This window comes from Lytechinus variegatus, chromosome 18 (assembly GCF_018143015.1).
Source record: "Lytechinus variegatus isolate NC3 chromosome 18, Lvar_3.0, whole genome shotgun sequence".
NCBI lineage: Eukaryota > Metazoa > Echinodermata > Echinoidea > Temnopleuroida > Toxopneustidae > Lytechinus > Lytechinus variegatus.
This window is the reverse complement of record NC_054757.1, coordinates 7,625,435-7,646,614: the sequence shown is the minus strand read 5'-3', so window position 1 is coordinate 7,646,614 and position 21,180 is coordinate 7,625,435. Positions and strand designations below refer to the sequence as shown.

Genomic DNA, 21,180 nt, shown 5'->3' with positions numbered 1-21,180 from the left:
TTTTAAAAAGGTAGGGTGCATAACTGCATATATCATTTTTAAAAAGGTAGGGTGCAGATATCATTCTAAAAAGGTAGAGCGCATATATCATTTCAAAAAGGAAGGGTGCATTTACAGTAGTGGCAAAAATAGGCATCAAGGTATAGATCCTGACTCAAACTTTAAAAAAAAACATTACTTCATTAAAAACTTACTTTAGTTTATTGTGAAACTTTCCTCTCAAACTTCAAAAGTAATTCAATTCAATTCTGTATTCCATTTCCATTCAAAACATAATACAAAGTACTATAAAGTAATACAAATCAAGTACAATTTTACAGACGAGCATTCTTACTTCGTAAAAAAACAGTATAATATTGAGCATAAATGGAAGTATTAAATTGTCAAAACATAATTTTTGTCTAGTGTGAAAGGAGATGGACAGATCTACTTTTCCCAATGCTAATTCATCTATTGTGAAATGAGAAATGATGGGTCACTTACACTGACAATAAGCGGGTACGTCGATGGAAGGACAGGGTTGTCTCTATCCATTCGAGTGTTGACAGTAATGATACCGGTAGTCTGGTTGATCACAAAGTAACCTTGGCTGTCACCTGTGGAATAAGATATTCACAATATTTCATTAATCCCTTTCATTCTGAAAATGTGTCATTAACAACATTACATTCAAGCATTTCATCTATCATTGATATAATCATCAATCATTATGACAATAAGTTACAGAAAATATTGACAGAAAAATATCGAGGTCCGATTTGTACCAAGGAAATGAAAGTAATATAAAAATCAACCAGATAATCAAACAAATATAACCTAAGGGGAAAAAAAGATTATATACATGTATTTTTGCCTAAGTCAGATCCTTTGAAACCAACAAAAATTTTACGTAGAAGATGTAAATATTAAACATTTGCATATTCTGGTGGGTTTTTTTTCAACTTTGGAAATTTTTCAACTTATAGTGTTAGTTTCTACAGTGTCATAAAAGCTGCTATACTTACTGACTAGAAGATTATATATGATAGTATTTGCGTCACTTGAATCCGGGTCTAGAGCTGTAATAGTTTGCACAACTGATCCCTGTAAAAAAGTAATGTCAAGACAAATGTTATTCAATGCATCAAGGACCAATGCAGTTGTATCCTAGGAATACAAAATCAAACAAGGTTTTCATCAAATCTTTGAGGACTTATTTTTGCAAGTTCTTCAAAAATGCCGACTGTAAAGATGACTTAAATACGAGGTGCCAATGTCAGATGTTTGTACATCAAACATACATGTGTCTACACAACATGGCAGTCTACGGTAATCCAATATTCAGTGAGTTAATGATAAAATCATGTGAAATATATAAACAGTATATAACCAAGAAAGGACCCTGGTTCCTGAAGAGTGCTCTGCAATGAAGGAGCTGGTATAATCCAAGGTAGGATGGTTAAATCAACACGGCTACTGCCAGTTTCATGCTTAAGAAGCAATCATCACATACATGCATGTTCCAACCTAGGTCAAATCCAGAGACTGACCATGAATTTCATAAGAGAACGGATAGAGAAAGTGGGACTGGTTCTTTAAAATTCTGGAAACTAAAGAGGGGAGGTTGTCACTCTCTCATAAAACACATTGTTTCTTTGAAAAATATATGACAAGACAAAAAAATATATAATTCCTGAGAAAATGGATGTTGGGGGAGGGGGGCACTTAAAACAAATTAGGGGTTACGATAACAAGGGGAGAGGGGGGATGAAGCGGGGAACATGCCCCAAGGATATGACTGCATGATGCCTTTTTTGTATCTTACCATGGGTGTTGTCTCCGGAATGGTAATTTCACATGGGATATTAATAAAGACTGGTCTAGTATCTTGGATGTTGACTTACCACTGGTGTTGTCTCCGGGATGGTAACGTCATATGGGATATTGATAAAGACTGGTCTAGTATCTTGGATGTTGAGAACACTGACAGTCAATGTAGCAGAGCTTGAGAGACGAGTATTAACCCCAAGGTCCTGTCAAAGAACATAGAATTCATTATATCCTACATAAATCAAATCCTGTATGCTGATTAGTTTAAATAGCATCATGTGACTAAACACTCTCGCTATTTTGTGATGATGTTGAAAATGAAATGCTCACTGATCATGATTTTTATCATGAAAGCTTTAATAAACAGATCAAGAGGGAAAAAAAATCAAAATTGATGTCATAATAATGAGAGAGAAAAATACTTTGAACTACATGTCAACATTTATATGACAACCGATTTGAGGCCTAGAGTACAAAACATTAAGTCATAAAAAGGCACAATTATTTTCAAGATAGAAACAAATTAATCTACTAGTATATTAATACACATAATTTTACTTCAAACTCCAGAATGTTTATTTTGAAAATAAAAAAACTCTAACAAAATCAAACAGTTAATAAATTATAAAATAAAATAGAAAAGAATTCAATTATAGAGGCACAGCATTCACAGTACAAGAGCGATCTGTTAGATTACCATTAAAAAAAAAAACTTGCCTCTTCTATAGAACACCACTGCATCCATACATTTCACTCACATAATATGTTTTTACATGTCTATAATGTACAAGTAAAACATATCTAATATTCACCTTGAGTTAGAACAATCTTTTATCGCACAATACAATTAATTTGCAGTCATTAAAACTTTAAAGAAAAAATATGTTAAGGATGAAGTTTGATGGTGCATTCGTAAACAACATATAAATTGTAAGAATGATGTGCAGGACATTTATCAAGTTATTGACATAGACAATTGTGATCTAAAATTTGCCATCGAATCACTCAAAATGTAATATATTATATATAAATATACTAACCCCGTGAATGGGAAAAATGGATCCATCCTTGCATGCAACGTGTGTTACAACAAAAAACATGTATATCACTGGTCATGTATTTGTAAATTATTGGCCCCCAAAAGAACATAAATACGATAGAAAAATACATATTGGTCATCATTGGAAAGGAAAATTGCCAAGAACTGGAATGATTCACTGAACAGCCAAAATCAAATGAAAGCGAGATAAAATCAATTTCAGCAGTCGGTGAATCGCCCCCAATCACAAATCATGATAAGCATTTTTTACAAAAATAGTTTCATTGTTGATATGGAAAGCATGGTCATGACGTGTTCTGAAGAAGGGCAATTTCATTAATTCCCTAGGTATATTTATCCCCACCTTTATTGATTTGTGAGAAACTGAATTCTAAAGCCTGAATATTAAGAGGGTTTCGTCCCCATTAAGAACTGATATCGCCCCCATTGTGTAAAACAGGGATCTCAGTCATTCAGAGTTGCCCAAACAAAGAAAAGGAAGGTACCCCCTTCCGAAACTTGGTACAAAAAACTTGGTCGATTAATAATAAGGGCAATTAGCTGGCTTGGAATGAATGGTCGTTGGATTTGGCGATGTGTAATTGACTGCGATTAGAAGATGTGAAATAGGAAGTTTGGACAAACAGCTAACTTACCACCTGGGGCCCGTCTTATAATGAGTTGTGATTGATCCGATCAATTGCAACTATGGAAAGCCAGCAAAGTCAACATATAAAATGCATGTTTGTTGAAAAAAATTATAGATATGAATGTATATCCATAGTCATTGCTTTCTTGACAATATGGTGTGTTCTCCTTTGTTTAAAAAGGACATTTTACAAATTTTCTGTAGAAAAAAATATGACACTGATGGATTTCCATAGATTTACGATTGATTGGATCAAGTAACTCTTTGTAAGACGGGACCCTGGTATACACCCACTTGGATTCTCTTGTTTGGTCCCATCCCACATGGTTTCCTCCTAGTTTTTCTTTCACCAGTTCATCTAGCTTCTTGATTCCCATATTTTAAAAAAGTGTGTGAACGATAAAGGTCTTTAACTCCATGATTTTGTTCACTTGGCCAAAATTCATGCTCGCTGTATTATTGTCTGATTTTTTTTTTTTAATCAAACCTGAAGATTCAAGCCAGGAAATGCCTGGAATATTGGGATTCAGTTTCAGGAAATTTGTATTTTGTCTGTGAAAACACTGGTGTGAAAATATGATCTAAAATTTACATGTAGATTATCTGCTAGCACCCTAAACATGTAATTTCCATATTATGAAAATGCACCCCTTAACAAGTATTGGCATGTGAGACCTTACCCTTAACAAGAATTGGAAACAGAACGATACTCTTGGCAAATATTCCCTGAAATGAACCCCTAAACAAGTACAGGAATGTTTTATTGTTACGGGTCCTTACGGTCATCGGCTTTACCTTACTTGGTTTAGTACGACCCCACCTTCTACACCTCGCGCAAATCGGACTCTAAACACGGAAGTGTTGGGGCAAAAAGGACATCCTTTATAAAACATTTTAATTTTGTTTTATTATCCCAGCAAATTCGACCCTAAACACATAATTTTCCGAGCGAAATAGATACCCTTCTTCATTATTTTTGTGTTTTTGACTGCCTTATCACGTTACGTACGTAACGTACCCTATCGTGGAAAAGACATCCTTTTTACATGATTTTTTGGTCGCGCATGGTATCCACTCGTCAATGTAAGTGGCCCCCCCCCCCGGCTGCTAGTAGACCAAGCAGATAAACTGATAAGGGTGGGGTGGGGGGGGGGGGCATTATCAGACACATCACAGGTGCAAAGTTTTCCCCAGGCTATATACTGTCTTATCCCTCTCCACCTTTTCTTCAAGATGTTTTGATTTTGAGAAGAGGGGAGAGTTTGACAACACAAAGTGTGATGCTTTGTGAGATTAAATCTCTTGATAACGACATTCACAACCTTTGCTGTGCAAGCAAAGAGACAAAATCTACTCATAATAATCTGTTTGAACAAGCCCAGTTGCAGCATCCTCTTGTACAAGATAATAATAATGGTGGCTATTTATGTAGTGCACAGGTCCACCTTTTGGTGCTCATGGCGCTTCAAGAGAAATAAACACAACACACAAACAATAATAGAAAATGAAAAAGAATAGAATTTTGAATTCTCCTGAACAAACACACTATTTAACTGTTAATGGGAGATCATATAAGTTTTCAACTGGGACTTGAATGTTACTGTTGATGAAATTTGGCATAATTGGATAGGCAATTGATCATCTTGCACGAACAAGAGAAAACAAACAAAGCTTTCAAAGTTTAACTGATTCACACAAACAGATAAACTATAACCCCGGAACTCCAATCTGTATAACATTTTGTTACCATTGATAAGGTAACTTTGTAATAAAAATTGTAATTTATCATTGTAAGCTTGCTCAACATCCATTGAAATGAAGGTTTCCATAAGGTAGTTAGCACTGATAGCAAATCTAAAATGCTAAGTATGATGAAGGTAATCCATACCATCCATACAATCATACCTTTAAAAAAAAAAATTAACACTTTCTTCGTCTTTTCTGTCTTGACTCTGGTTATTATCCATGGAGGAAAATCTGCACAATGAGCCAAACATAAGCCCTTAAAGAGCAACTGACGTAGTTGGAAAGGTTTGGTCACCCCTTAGAGAAATACAACGTACAACTAAACAGCATGGCCCGTATTCTGAAGTCGGGTTTAGTGAAGACCACGGTCTAACTCTGTGCTGAAATTATGGGGAGCCAAAAGTCCAAAATTCTGTTTATATTGTACATTTCTTATGTTTACTATTTTGTTTTCTTTTGCTTTCATACCAAAGAAAAATGCTTCAGTTACCATTCACAGACAATTTTGAACAATCTGGGTGTCATATGAGCTAAGAGATTGAACGTGTACTGTTAGGAATTTGTGCTCCAATTGGCTCTCCATACTTAAACCACAACTTTAAACCAGGGTTTAATTCAAACCTGAGTTCAGAATACAGGCCCATGAGACTAAGAATAAAATATAGCCCATCTACAGTAACAGTCCTAAGAATCTTTATTATCCTGGGATCAATATAATGACAATGGCCAATCGTAAGTAAAAGGGTGCAGCGGTCTATTTACAAATGTGTTCTTATCTTGCGTTCTTTTCTGTTATCAATAGCCAGGGAATACCGGAACAATGCACTCAAATAGAGGGAAAAGGAAGACACCAAAAGTCCTTTAGAATAATTAAGCTTTTTCTTACGATACAAGCCAATGTTTCTGTCTGAATAATTTAATATCAAAGATTGTGCGATATTGCGAAGGTGGTGGTGGTCTGTGATTCTGATGGAAGCCTAATGTAGGCCTACACTGTAACACAATGAATTAGCATGCATGTACTTGGGAATATCTATATGAAGAAGTGATGAATCTTTTCTTACAAAAATACAAATACTCCATTTCATTACTAACAACTGTTCAAGTTCTCAAAAAAAAAAGAAATTGCTCTTGGCAAGTGAAATTGCATCATTTCAGTACCTTTTAACAGTACATGTAACTTCTATCTTGCCATTGATAACAAGTGTTTTGAAATAGGATCCAATTCATCAAGTCCTTGCTGATTTGAGCCCAATTTCCATGAAACCTTATTATCTGAAACAATGTTGCTTAAATTCCCTGACAAATTTACTCTCGGCCAATCAAAATGCACTATTTTAGGAGCAGCTTGTATCTTGCCATTGATAACAAGTGTTTCAAAATAGGGTCCAAGTCATCAAGACAGTCCTTGCATTAATATTTGAGCCCAGTTTCTGTGAAACCTTATTATATGAAACAATGTTGCTTAAATTCCCTGACAAATTTACTCTCAGATAAACAAAATGCACTATTTTAGGAGCAGCTTGCATCTTGCCATTGATAACAAGTGTTTCAAAATAGGGTCCAAGTCATCAAGACAGTCCTTGCATTAATATTTGAGCCCAGTTTCTGTGAAACCTTATTATCTGAAACAATGTTGCTTAAATTCCCTGACAAATTTACTCTCGGACAAACAAAATGCACTATTTTAGGAGCAGCTTGTATCTTGCCATTGATAACAAGTGTTTCAAAATAGGGTCCAAGTCATCAAGACAGTCCTTGCATTAATATTTGAGCCCAGTTTCTGTGAAACCTTATTATATGAAACAATGTTGCTTAAATTCCCTGACAAATTTACTCTCAGATAAACAAAATGCACTATTTTAGGAGCAGCTTGCATCTTGCCATTGATAACAAATGTTTAGAAATAGCATCCAAGTCATCAAGTCCTTGCTGATTTGGGCCCAGTTTCCATGAAACCTTACTATCAGACACAAGCACTTAAATTCCCTGACAAATTTACTTTCAGCCAATCAAAGGGCACCATTTCAGGAGCAGCTGGTATCTTGCCATTGATAACAAGTGTTTTGAAACAGGGCCCTGGGCATCAATCATGAAAGCAATAGACCTGCATGCAAGCAGTCAATCCACTACTTGAAAAAAAGAATCAATCAATAAATTGACAATTAACCAGTTTGGAGCGACGGTGGGACAGACCGTTTACAAAACGTCCCCTCATTTAATATTCTATTCCTACGACAAGTGCTGATAATGTTGAGGTAACGAGCTCATAGAGAAATGAATAGCGACGGGGTAAGAAGGGACTGCAAGAAAAGGGACCTTTGTATTTAAGGCCTACAAGAAATTCATAATGAGCTGCATGAATGTCTGTATTATCATCTGTGTACATGTCTAGCGCTATTTTTAAATATGTTCAATATGATGAAACCACTATTATGCAAACATAATGTAGAGAGTGAAGCACAATATGTCACATATAAAATGTAAACAAGCTTAATTGACTATTGCAAAAAAACAGATATTCTGAAAAGATTGGGGGTTTTCCAGTGTCTACTGAACATTTATTTTACCAAATTACAGGTAAAGATAATTAGACATGTATTTATACTAATAGAGAAAGAAGCCAAACTTTGTTGCAAATTACTTTAACTTTAACCCTAAAAGGACTGGGGGGCCTCGACGTTTTGCACAATATTTCCAAAATGCAAAAAGATAGCGCCGCAAAATTTTAGGATTTTTCAAAGTCTCGTGCAACTTTTGAGACCAAATTCGCGACAAACGGGTATACCATGAAAAGTGAAATAGGGTGTTAAATATGCAAATAATGTTTTTCATGAATAAATTTGCATATTTTATTCATAACAATGAAAAAATAATGATTTTCAGATAATTTTTTTTATACTAGCTTGTAGTTTATGTGGTAAAGAATGTGCGTGCCAAATTTCGGCGCGAACGGTGGCCGAGATCAGAAGGGGGGCAATCATGCCCCCCCCCCCCCCGGTCCTCAATAAATCTCAAATAGCCCAGTCCTTTTAGGGTTAATGGTAACAGTAGTTTGATAGGATGCAGTTACCATACATTCAAGATTTCATATTCTCTTTAAAAAAATATCAGTGTTAACTTTTTTTGGACAGTCATTATTGCAATGCAAGGCAGACTTGAAAACAGAATGCAGAAACAAATGAATGAATGTTAAAAGGTATGATATAAACTAAACTATAAATTTTTCAATTCATACTATTCAAGATTGAAATAATGAAAAACAAATGGATGTAAGGGACAAACGGACATACAAATAAACATTTCAATACATATATTTGAATAGTGAAACAATGAAATATGACCATTAATCTTACCGTGGCAACCACTGTCACAAGATATTCTGTCACTTGCTCGTAGTCGAGAGCTGTAGCAAGCTGGATGATGCCAGTTTGTGCTCCAATTACAAAGTAATTTGTCAGATCCTGTTTAAGGGAGAAAGATTTTTTCATTATAATGAAGTTACAAAATTAATAAACTTTTGCTTCTGCTTCTGAAAATGTTGGCTGAAAAGGGCCATTAATGACAAAAAGTTGTTGAAGATTACCACATTGACTTTAAAAGATGAAATAAATCAGAATTGATAAAAAGAAATAAATGACAAATGAATTATAAAAGAAAAGGACCTTGATCCCTTGACTAGCTATTTCTTAAAGGTATCCCCTCCCCAAAACAGAAAAAAACAATAATTAATTATATAGGCCTACTATGATGGACATGCCCTCCCTATCTATAGTATGACTTCTGAAATACATGTAGAGATAGAGCAAGTTTCACAAGGTACAAGTATGGGCGTCAATCCTGCAGCCGGAGCTCATAAATATTCATGTCTCCATACATTCGTGCCTACGCGCGTTCATTCAAGGTTATGCCAATGATGGAGGCATAGGCTTGGTGCTTTTTGGACATATTGTCTGACTAGTCCTGTTTTATCTGACCATTACCATAGTAACAGTGCTTCTCAGCCACTTAAAATCATGAAAATTTGTCAGACCTGACAACTTTTTGGTCAGAAATGATGATGAAACGCTCCCCAAAGCATCAACATCAAAAAGCTCATAAAAGGTGTTCAACAGACCTCATCATGAATATTTATGAGCATGCTGCATGATTGATGCCCATATAGTGTTTACCATTTCGCAAGCGCCAAACACAGGAATAGAAACTTAATCAGGGGAGTTTTACTTACACTTAAAACAGACACTATTATGTCTTGTAAAATGGGATACAAGTAGATCAAGTATCTCATTCAAAAGGACGGGGAAGAAAATATTTACATTCCTTTACTTGCTTAATGTTCAATCACACAATTACGACTCAAAAAAAAAAAAAACTGTAAGAGCTTAAATTCTTATACATTACTTGACATGTTAAAAGATGTAAGATACATTATTACCCCAAAACAGAAACAAACTAAAAGAATGGTTAAAAAGTACACATTCCTTGTTGAATGCCACAAAGTAATCCCCCTAAAAATAGCTTTTAAGAAAATCAATCAATCAATCAGTCAGTCAGTCATTCAGTCAATCAATCAATCAACCAATCAATCAATCAATCGATCAATCAATCAAACTTTATGAAAAAAATTAGATATAGATTGAAAATACTTATTAATTTATCAATCAATTAAACGTTAAATACAAATAGAGGAGTAAGAAAAAGTAAGACCAAAACAAAGGAGTCTGAAAGACTTACACTCCATAAAGGGAACAACCTATGTGAAATCCAAAAGGCAGAAATGCAATTATTACAGAGTAGTTTGAAAGACTTACAACTCCCGGCTGGCTTGGGATGACTTGTGAGATGTCATAAGTCACAATGCTGTTAAACAAATCATCTTCATCCGTGGTAATGACTTGAAAGAGCTCATGACCAATGGTAGCGTTCTCAAAGACATAGGTAATATTCGGCAGATTGGTGAAGAGCGGGGCATTGTCATTTACATCAACGATTCGTACATAGATACTTTGGAGAACCTGGTATGGATGGAAACGATGAAGTAGAGAAGATTTTTTTTATTTCATTTACATGAATTATGCACAGTAGAAATCAATGTCTCTTCTAATATACTAGCAGACCAGAGGATGTTTCACAAAGATTTGAATGTGACTTAGAGTCAAACTTAAATTTGATTTCTGTGAGTTAAATGTAATCAGTACATAATATTCCCACATTACTGCCGATTAATCAAACGAGATTTCATATCTCTTATTTCTGTGTTCTTCCTCCGCCAAGATCGGAGACCTTCGGCACCATTGGAAAGGCTGCAGTTCAGTGCACACTTAAGTGACACTTCAATCTTTGTGACCCCTTCCCTGTGGGTATTCACAGAGCTCCTAGTAAATTCATTTACTGAAATATCACTTAATGACACAGTCTAGGCATTTTCTTTCTTAGAGGGAAAGTTCACACTTAAGAAAAGTTTGCTGTAAACATAGCAGAAAAAAATGATTACAAAAATAACGGTGAAGGTTTGAGGAAAAAAAATCCATTAAAGATTTTAACAATTATTAGAATTTAAAGTTTTAGACTTCTAACATCATAAACAAGCAGCTGCCCTGTATGTTTCGTAATATAAATTATGTAAATTTCATTTTTTTTAATGGTTCGTGATTATTTATGTTTTCTTTTTAAAGGGGAAGTTCACCGACAAAAAGTTTCTTGTAAAAATAGCAGAAAAAATAATAAAAAATATTGCCGAAGGTTTGAGAAAAATTCATCAAATAATTAAAAAGTTATTAGAATTTCAATTATTTGATTTGTGACATCATATGCGAGCAGCATTTCTACATAGCGAATGGTAAAAAATCAATGAAATGTCATTTTCTCAGAAAATTGAAAATGGTTTTCACTGTAACTTTTGTATATCAATAGACAAATCATTTCACACCAGATCATGAAAAGAAAACAAAATTAAGTCATCAGGCACCATACAAAATTTGAAATTCATACATCTTATATTACATAACACATGGGGCAGCTGCTCGTTTATGACGTCACAAATCCCAAATCTTGAACTCTAATAACTTTCTTACACCTTCACCAATATTTTTTACTATTTTTTCTGCTATTTTTACAACAAAGTTTTCTTCAGGGTGAACTTCCGCTTTAAAAACAGACGTGAAATGATTTGTCCATTGATATACTGAAGGTACAGTAAAGACATTTTCAATTTTCTAAGAAAATGAAATTTTATTGATTTTTTTTACCATACAATATATAGGATAGCTGCTCACATGTGATGCCACAAATCAAATAATTGAATTTCTGATAACTTTTTTATTCTTTGATGGATTAGAGCCGATTTTGCACTCATATATGATTCTGGCTTTATTTCATGAAATGCCCAAAATCCTCTCCTTAGGGCCAAAATTGCACCCATCTACGATTCGTCCAATATCACCCCTAACGCTCGGAATATTTCTGGTATCCGATTCTGAGACACTCAATATTACATAACTATTTCAGGGCAATTCCATAAAATTATCAACCTTTTTGAACATCCAACCCCCATTTTTCTCAAGTTTTACTTCACATCATAAACTGACCCGGTCATGGTCCTTTGAGAATATTACAGACTGTCAAAAGAACAAGAAATCAGAGACAGAAGATTTCATGAAAGTCCCACATATAGGGGGTCGGACGTACATATCTTATGGAATTGCCCTTCAGTAGACTACAGGGCCATGTCTTACAAAGAATTACGATTGATCCGATAAACCACAACAATGGACAGCAAGCAACGTCAACATCTAAAATGCAAATTTGTTCATAATATTTTCTAGATATGTATAATCATGCATTCATTGTTCTCTTGAAGATTCAGTGTGATTCTCTTTCTTTACTAAGGGGATTGTGTAAGTTTCCAGTAGAAAAAAATTATATGGATGGATTTCCATACAGTTGAGATTAATTGGATCAATCGCAACTTGTTGTAAGACGGGACCCAGGTATTCCCCCACTGGCAAACTGAATTCAAACTTCAATGGGTTGATAAAGATTCCAACTTACAGGATCGTTGATGCCGTCTGTTACAAAGACATCGACGGTGACTTGAAATCCCAAGGTCTGTGGGGAATGATGAAATCAAAATTAATATTCCGGTTTATGCTATCAATCTTTGTTAATTGCATAAAGGCCACCGCACAACTTACGACTGTTCGCGATCCGAATTTGGAACAAATCGCATATTGCTCAATTTCTAAAAATGTGAATGGAACATATCACATTACATCAACATAAAATTAATTGAAAGAATACTAATATAACCATTTTGTAAGATTATAAGCCTTTATTTTTGGAGTAAATGCCAAATTAGTTTCAAATCGTAGCCAATCGTACGACTGCTATGATGTCATTACGTCTAGATATTAAATTTGCTTTTATTCTATAAAGGAGGATGATAGCATAGTCACAGATTTGAACATGGGTATTCGTAAGATGATTTAGAACGTTACACAGTAAGATATTCCATGTCTCAATATCAATTTCTACTACATTTTATTTCAAAATTGACCAATCGTTAAGGTGTGCGGTCTCCTTTACTGGTCAAAGAAAATCCAATCAACCTGTACCGCCCACATAGAAATGTTAGCGTTACCAGAGCACTAACAGTGGACCCAGTCACATTGCACATATGTACCTCATAATCAAGCCCTTCAACAGCATACAACTGTCCAGTCTGTTCATTAAGAGTAAAGATCGATCTTGCGAAGTCATTGTAGAGGCCAAAGGTCACTTGATCACCATCTGGGTCCGTAGCATTCAAGGTCAGCACCAATATTGCTATAAAAAAACATTAAATTTTTTTTCATCAATTGTAGAATGAGTCAATGGATTTAATTTCTTTTTATCATAAGATACTTGATACTTTAAGGGTGTCTTCGATTTTCAAATTTAAACAGCAACATGAATCATGATTGAAAACTCATTTACACAACACAGAACACAAACAAGATCAGCGGTGTGCCATTCAGTGTCATTGTATTTTGTTGATCGTCTTTAAATTTCCTGCTTTCGTTAGCACAGCTTTAATGTGGTCGATTCTGGCACCTGCTTGTGTATGTTTCCACTGTGAGAGCAAATTTTTAGACGTTTCAAAACTCAATTGTGTTCAATGTCGCATTCGCGAAGGTTTACAAGCGCATCTTCTCCGACGTCTAAATTCCCTTCCAAATCACTTTTAAAGATATCAAGACATGGAATACATCCTTTGATTCTCATTATCTCTGCATTTTGTAATCACATTTTTAATCATGATTCATGTTGCCATTTAAAGGTTAAGTCCACCCAAACCAGAAGTTGATTTGAATAAAAAGAGAAATATCCAACAAGCAAAACACTGAAAGTTTAAGAAAGTTTATGACATTTTAAAGTTTTGTTTCATTTCACAAAAAGTTTTATGCACATTATGGACGGTATGAATATGAGGGGGCAGATGACATCACTCACTTTTTCTTTTGTATTTAATTTACATAAAATATGAATTCTCTAATTTTCTCCTAGGAGTTCTAACTGTCCTTTATAACAAAGTTTATTCCTCACTGAACATGCAGAATTACTATTGTGTTAACATTTTTTGGTTCAGTCAAGTTGGTCATTATTGTCAAATCTGTAAAAATGGAAATATCGTATGAGTGAAATAATAAAAAACAAATGAAATAGTGAGTGACGGACATCATCGACCTTTTCAATTGCATGTCACTGAATTGTGCATGGAACAGACTGTTCTGTGAAAAATTACAGGGATGCCACTAGGTGTCCTCCAAAAATACTGAAACTTATCGCGGTCGGGGACAGTGTCCAAGATCAGTGAATTGGGGCAATGGCGGCGGAAGCCCAAAACTTAGGGGGTCCACGTTCAATTTTGGGATGGACACACGTAAGAATTGGACCTCAAAATTTAGGGGGTGGGGCAATTGGCTTCTTACCTTGTTGTGATCGATGACATTGAAGCCAAGGTTTGAAAAAACTGACGGTAGTTGTGTTTCTAAAGTAATAGAACGCTAGACTAAAAGTTTCAGTCTCTGTATTTTGGTTGGTCCGCTGAACCGCGTTGGCTCCACTCAACAATACATAGACTGAAGAGTTGTTAGCATATGTACATAAAGACAATATGCTAACCAATTACCAGGGAGCACCGGCCAGCGAAGTGGGCCGGAGCTCCCTGAGTTACGTACCGTATCGGCATGCAGCTGTAACGTTAGATCCAACATTCGACAGACCGATTTTTGGATCGTTTTTTGGTACATGAAATGTCACATTATGAAAAAACAATCACATCCAAATTCACGAGAAAATATATAAAATTCAGAAACATCGTACCTTATACAGCAGTTACCGCTAATTCCTTTCAAATTATGATCAAAACTTAGTCATCCTCGATCCTTTCGTCGGTCATTGTAAGTTGCCATCTTGGATGACGTCATCATCTTTACAGACGTATTTACCAGTCGCTATTACATCGCGATTCGTGCCGCTGCTTCGCGCTGGTCTATGTGCGTGTGTTCGGAACCTGTCGCTCGCATTGATTGGCCAGGATATTGAGGATTCCAATCGGAAAGCCTTGATAAAAGCACAACTCAATGAACGTAGTGGGCAGTGCGCGCGTTTATAAATTATGTACTGTATAAAAGCAAATATCTCGGGGAAATATCTTCCACTCGGTCGATCAACACGCATCGCAATCGAGTTGTAGGGTAAAGAAAGGAAAATTTTCCGACTTTTAGTACACTGAAAACAGGAAAAGTCGGAAATACGGAAATAAGACGGCCAACAGGGGAAAAAACGGAATTCCGTATAAATACGGAAAAGTGGCATCCCTGAAATCAACAAAATTAAACAATTGAAAATTTATTGACCGGCCATTCGATCCCAGTCTTAAGCAGGCAACAATGTATCAAACTTGCCCTGCTCAGATGTCTGATACGGTTAATAATAGCTTGTACTTGAATATAATATGATTCCATACAATCAATTATTACCACTTTGGGCCAAATGGGAAAAGTGCAGTATAATAATAAATTACATTTCTTATCTTACTAAGTGTATAATGTATCAGAATATTTTGCAAATATATATCCTGTCCCCGAACAGCTGTTAAATGATGAGAATTGTTTATCTGTAAAATACTTGTTTATTCCAAGTCCACCCCAACAAAAACTTGATTTGAATAAAAAGAGAAAAATTCAGCAAGCATAACACTGAAAATTTCATCAAAATCGGATGTAAAATAAGAAAGTTATGGCATTTTAGAGTTTCGCTTCTTTTCAACAAAATAGTTATATAAACGAACCAGTTACATCCAAATGAGAGAGTTGATGACATCACTCACTCACTATTTCTTTTGTATTTTATTATATGAAATATGAAACATTGTTATTTTCTCGTCATTGTCATGTGAAATGAAGTTTCCTTCCTCCCTGAACACGTGGAATTCCATTATTTTAACATTTTGTGCTTCAGGCAAGGAGGTCCTAATCGTCAAATACGTAAAAATTGAAATATTGTATAATTCAAACAATAAAAAACAAAAGAAATAGAGAGTGAGTGACATCATCGACTCTCTCATTTGGATGTAACTGGCTCGTTCATATAACTATTTTGTTGAAAATAAGCGAAACTTTGAAATGTCATAACTTTCTTATTTTACATCCGATTTTGATGAAATTTTCAGCATTGTGCTTGTCTGATTTTTCTCTATTGATTCAAATCAACTTTTTTCTGAGGTGGACTTGACCTTTGACAAATATTCATACCCTTTTCACAATTTATCAAAAACTTACTTGAGCTTTGTCCCTCTATAATCCTCACTTGTGGGATAAGATCATAGAGAAATTGTGGGGCAGCGTTACTGTCTCTATCTGCAAATTGAAAGAGAATGTTGAAAAGATATGCAATTAATGACAGTTCCATAGTGCATACGTTGTCAGCAAAGAGAAGCATGTAAGTTCAAATATAAGAAATGAATATCTATAAACAAATGCTTATGTTAATCATGGCAATCACAATAAACAATGATACAAAAAAGGAGAAAGGAAATGGAAAGTCACCGGAAAGTCAATTACAGAATACAAGCCACTTCCCAATTTCTTCAATTTAATAATAGTACAAACACTGAACAGTTCCATCATGGCAAATAGAATAATATCATGATTTCCATTTCTGAACTTGGCAAAAAGGTCAATTAATTTATATTCTGTCAGCACCAGCAGTCCTCATTTCATAAAACCTGTTGTAACAACAAATTGCAATGATAGTTTAAAGCTACACTGTACTGAAATTTTTCTATTTCATTGACTGGAAGTACATGCTTACTATAGAAATTGCGTATTTTGTTGTTTTTTTCATAACAAGTCTTTATGATACAAACTGCAGATGAACACAAACAAATCTTGACTGTGTTGTTGTGAGGATACCTGCGCTCTAAATATCACCATGATCATCATTTTTTAAATTCCTATCTATATCTACATTTGAATATTATAGCTACTTTTTGCATCATGTTTTAAATAAACATGTACTTCGGTACAAAGATCATAATAAAATCCTCTGATACTCTCTAAAAATATTTTAAAAGAACATTTTTCAAAAGACAGTCTTCTTTCTTTTTTGCAAACCATACAAACATAAGGGATGCAAGTCTAGTTGTTCCCTGCGCAATCCAATAGCATAATTGTATTGTTGTATACAAAATCAAAGTCAGATAAAAATAGGCTACTGTAATAAGGGCATTGTTGCAAACGTCACGATGCTTGAGTTTGTTTTAAGGTCCGTGCAATCCACAAGTTTGGCTACGCTCCGCTGGACATGGCCACCGTGGGAAAGGGAGTAATGATCATTTCCAAATATCATTTTTTGTTAGAATTTTAGAAAACACACACAAAAGAGGAGGCCTTTTCTTTCATTTTGCCTGTTTAATGACTTAATACATATTGGAAACAGTCTAAACTTTGTGATTTTTAGCGAATTCGGCTGAAAAAAAAATCTGAGGTTGACAACATGATCGTAAATCAATCAACATTTTGCAACAAAACAACTGCTACATTAATTTGTGGAACATACTCCTCATTGAATATTTACATCAATTCTACAAATAATATACAGACCCTCCATCTGACTGGAATACCGTGCTTATTTTGCTAAATTTCTGCAATTGCACAATTTTTTTACCAGAATCCTTTGACACATGAATATCATTTATACATAAATATTATTTGGGGTGGTCTTCTAATTGGATTCTGTTCAAACTCATTTTCATATTGTCACCACAACTGGCATTTAAGTACAATTCGATCAAATCATATAGTTGCACAAAAAATGGTTTACTTCCAATTCGTCTAATTACCAACTCATCTACTATCATTTGGTCTACCATCAGTTCGTCCACTATCCACATGGTCACATTGCCATTTTGTCCACTCACCATGTTATCTAATAACCAGTTGGTCCAATAGCCATGTAGTCCATATACCATTTGGTCTAATTGGACTAAGTGCCAATTTGGCGAAATGAATAAAAAGAAAATGGGTATTAGGCCAACTGGCTATTAGACAAAATGGTCACAGACGAACTGGTGATTATTCGAAGTGATTATTGGACCAAATGGTTGTCAGACGAAATGTTGATGGACGGAATGGCATCAGACTAAATGAATGTATACCATATGATGAGTAGACAAGTTGACAATAGACGAATCGGCAGTTTACCCCCCAAAATATTCCTCAAAGTTGCACTCAATGATTCCAGCCCAATAAACTTTTCTGAAACACCTTTTTATTTACCCAGACAAACAGAACACCTTCCCACAATTATTCCAATCTTATTTGACATTTGTTTGGTGTGGTCGAGATGCACTTGAAACAAACACTTTTAAAGCTTCCTTTAATCTTTCTAAAGCCCCTCCTCAAACATACAAATCAAATGCCTTTTAGAAGGTTGAGCGGTAGAAGGGCATGAAAGAGTTGGCATGCTTCCCCTAAAACTTGAGCGGTTTCATTTTAATTAAACATGGTCAATCTACTAGGCTTTTTAAAATAACAATCATTTGGAAATCTACGGTTTTGTTATGGTTTTACCTGTATATTATTATGAATTTAATTTTTAAACCAATTTTTCATTTTACAAAATATAGTTTTGTTTGTTAGTACATATATAGGCTTATATTTCTGGCCTATAGTTCTGGTCTATAAGTGTACATTTCTCTCTCTAGCCTACAAAATTTACATATAACTGTATGTGTCTAACCACAATTCTTCTATTAATCTAGTCCAGCTAATCCCTCCTTAATACAAAGTACTTTAATCCCAAGGTCATGTGGAATAATCCTCTACATTTAGTCTGCAATAGGATTAGAAGTTTTTCATGTTTCAAACTTTCGATGTAAGTAAAAATAAAGACGGGAAAAAATAAAGGGAATATATAACCAGCCATTAAATGTGACAATCTTGTGAAGTATTATTTTAGAAAATAACTTAAAAAAGGGCACTGAATATAGTTTATTTCAGGTTTTCAATGAAGCAGACTTGTTTCCCCAAGAAAGAATACCGGTATTCCCTCTACAATTTCTTCTTAAGGAGCTAATTAAGACCTAGATTAGTTCAGAAACCTTTGATGTGTTATCCCCGGATCAACTCCCTATAAATATTGGTAGGCAGCCTCACTTAGAGGGGTGCAAAGTCTCACCCCTTAAGGTAAGAGAAGTGTGCTGTCATGCCCTCAAAAGTTGCCTGAAACTATATAGGATGCATCCCAAGCAGAAGAATCTTTGTAGAAACTAATCCCAGATTTAAAAAAAACAGTTTGGGTATACTGATATACATATAGTCCTTTGAGTGTATCTCTTGCATTCTGTTCATGGCACAGATCTATTCTCAAACAACCTTCTCACAGTGTACTGAAATAAATACATGCTAGGGAATAGTGAGAACAAGGAAACTTCAACCAGCCAATGAAATAAAAAGATAAATTACAATATAATGTTTCCGCTTCTTTAAACTGCAACATTATATCACTAACATGGCCCCGATTTACCTGATTTGGTTTCGATGTGAAATGTCAGATTCAAACTCTCTTGATTTCTGTCTAGCTTTCAAGCAAGTGAAACAACCATGACCTTTGACCTTAAATCTCTATTCCAAATTCAATCATCTCAAATAATACAAATGGAACATCTGATAATCATCAAGTATCTGGTCTCGTAATTTCAGCAAAGATGTACCCATTCGTAGATTGTAGACTTGTTTGCATTCAAATGTATAATTTTCAAAGTTCATGTTTGAAATGTGAGCAATCCATATTGACAGAAGTGCACTGGCATCTTCAAAATGTAATACAGATAATTACATGTAATGCTCATTTTCTGAGAGACTGTCACTGGCTTGTGTCATATTGAGGAAAATGATATTCATAAGTATAAACCAATGCTTTTTTTTAATTTGTATATGACAAAGAAAGTAAGGTATCATGAATATAAAATATCTTGGTTATATATTTTTTAATATAAAGCAAAATTGTCTCTGACTCTCATTTTTCACCAAAACTTTTGCAAATTTCAGGCTTAAAGCTTTAAGAGATGTACCACTGTGTCATTAAGAGTATATGGAAAGTAGCTGAGAATCTGGCTCTTAGTCAGATATTTGATACAATAATAACAAAATAAAAACAAATAAATAAACAAATAATAATTTCTGTGAAAAATATTACAATAAGAAAGGTACTAATTCTCCATAGTCATGGTGGTCAGATAACTTGTTCTCCACTTTTGTACCAGTATTTATATAATGTACTTTTCCCTTTAAAGATGTTTGATTCATCTCTCATGGGGCGTAAAGTGTGCCAATAATCACACTTTAAACATCTTAGGAAGGAGGTCCCATAGAATTCAAATGTCCCTATTTCTCCTTGCATACACATCTGGACAGACTTTCTATTGACAAACCGAAATCGGAGTAAGAAGGCGTCTTTACAAATAGGTGTAAAAACACACGCACAATTGGACTGTGTGTTCTTTGCTTTTCACCAACCTTTAAACACCGCCTCTCTAACCCCATTCTGCTAAGCAAAGTTGAAGGAGTTTGATATCTAAATAGAATGGGAGAGATTCGACAAACAAATGCACAAGAACATTTTTTTTTGTTTTTATTTTATGTTTTAAAGATAAATTCCAGTTTTGGTAACGATCTCAAAATGACTTTTTACAGAATCTTATATAATGACCACCCAAGTGTCTGTTTGTATGATTAAAAAATATGTGCCAAATGATTCTGGGAGAAATTGTGTAATTTCTGAGAAATAAGCAAAATAAGCGCTGATTCGGTCACTTCCGTCGGGTCTTTATTCCAGCAATAATAATACACTGTCCCACATGTGCCTATCTGTGTCGGTGATCTACACTGTGAACGTTTTTCAGTGTAGATTTCAAGATTTCACAAAGTTCAGTTTATGTAACTGTACCAGATCTAGATCCTCGATGATATTCTGACAATTAAGCCTTGTTTTACAGACTTTCTCATGAAATCAGTGTTTACTGCAACCACTGGCATTTCTCTTTAAGAAGATACATGTATTCACCTCATTTTGCAGCTTGAGTGGTAAAGGAATTGTTTGCTACAAACTATATCAATTATAGAATATATACAGCAAATTGCAGGTTTACAATCAACATTGAATGGAATATATTCAGCTAATGAGTGTATGAATCCCTTTTTAAAGAAGGGACAAAGTTTGTGGATCTGAACACGGATGTAATGGGTGTACATGAAGAAATGGTTGTACAGGTAATTGAACAAATCACATTCAACAAAATTATAAATCTCCAAAGAATCTAATCCTAATTCAAATGAAAGCCTCGAATAGGGGAAATTATTTTCTGCCTAATTCCTAAACTTCCTAACGAATA

General features: G+C 34.7%; 1 protein-coding gene across 1 annotated transcript in view; it reads right to left on the bottom strand.

The window, feature by feature from the left end:
• LOC121431890 (cadherin-23-like) overlaps window positions 1-21,180 on the bottom strand; it is a 105,334-nt gene that overhangs the window by 68,896 nt on the left and 15,258 nt on the right. The window contains exons 3-10 of the mRNA XM_041629670.1: window positions 16,067-16,144; window positions 12,925-13,067; window positions 12,294-12,350; window positions 10,055-10,258; window positions 8,600-8,707; window positions 1,884-2,012; window positions 1,005-1,083; window positions 484-596 (exon numbers count right to left, since the gene is read on the bottom strand). Of these exons, the coding sequence (XP_041485604.1) occupies window positions 484-596; window positions 1,005-1,083; window positions 1,884-2,012; window positions 8,600-8,707; window positions 10,055-10,258; window positions 12,294-12,350; window positions 12,925-13,067; window positions 16,067-16,144 (911 nt within the window). The remainder of the gene's footprint in view (window positions 1-483; window positions 597-1,004; window positions 1,084-1,883; window positions 2,013-8,599; window positions 8,708-10,054; window positions 10,259-12,293; window positions 12,351-12,924; window positions 13,068-16,066; window positions 16,145-21,180) is intronic.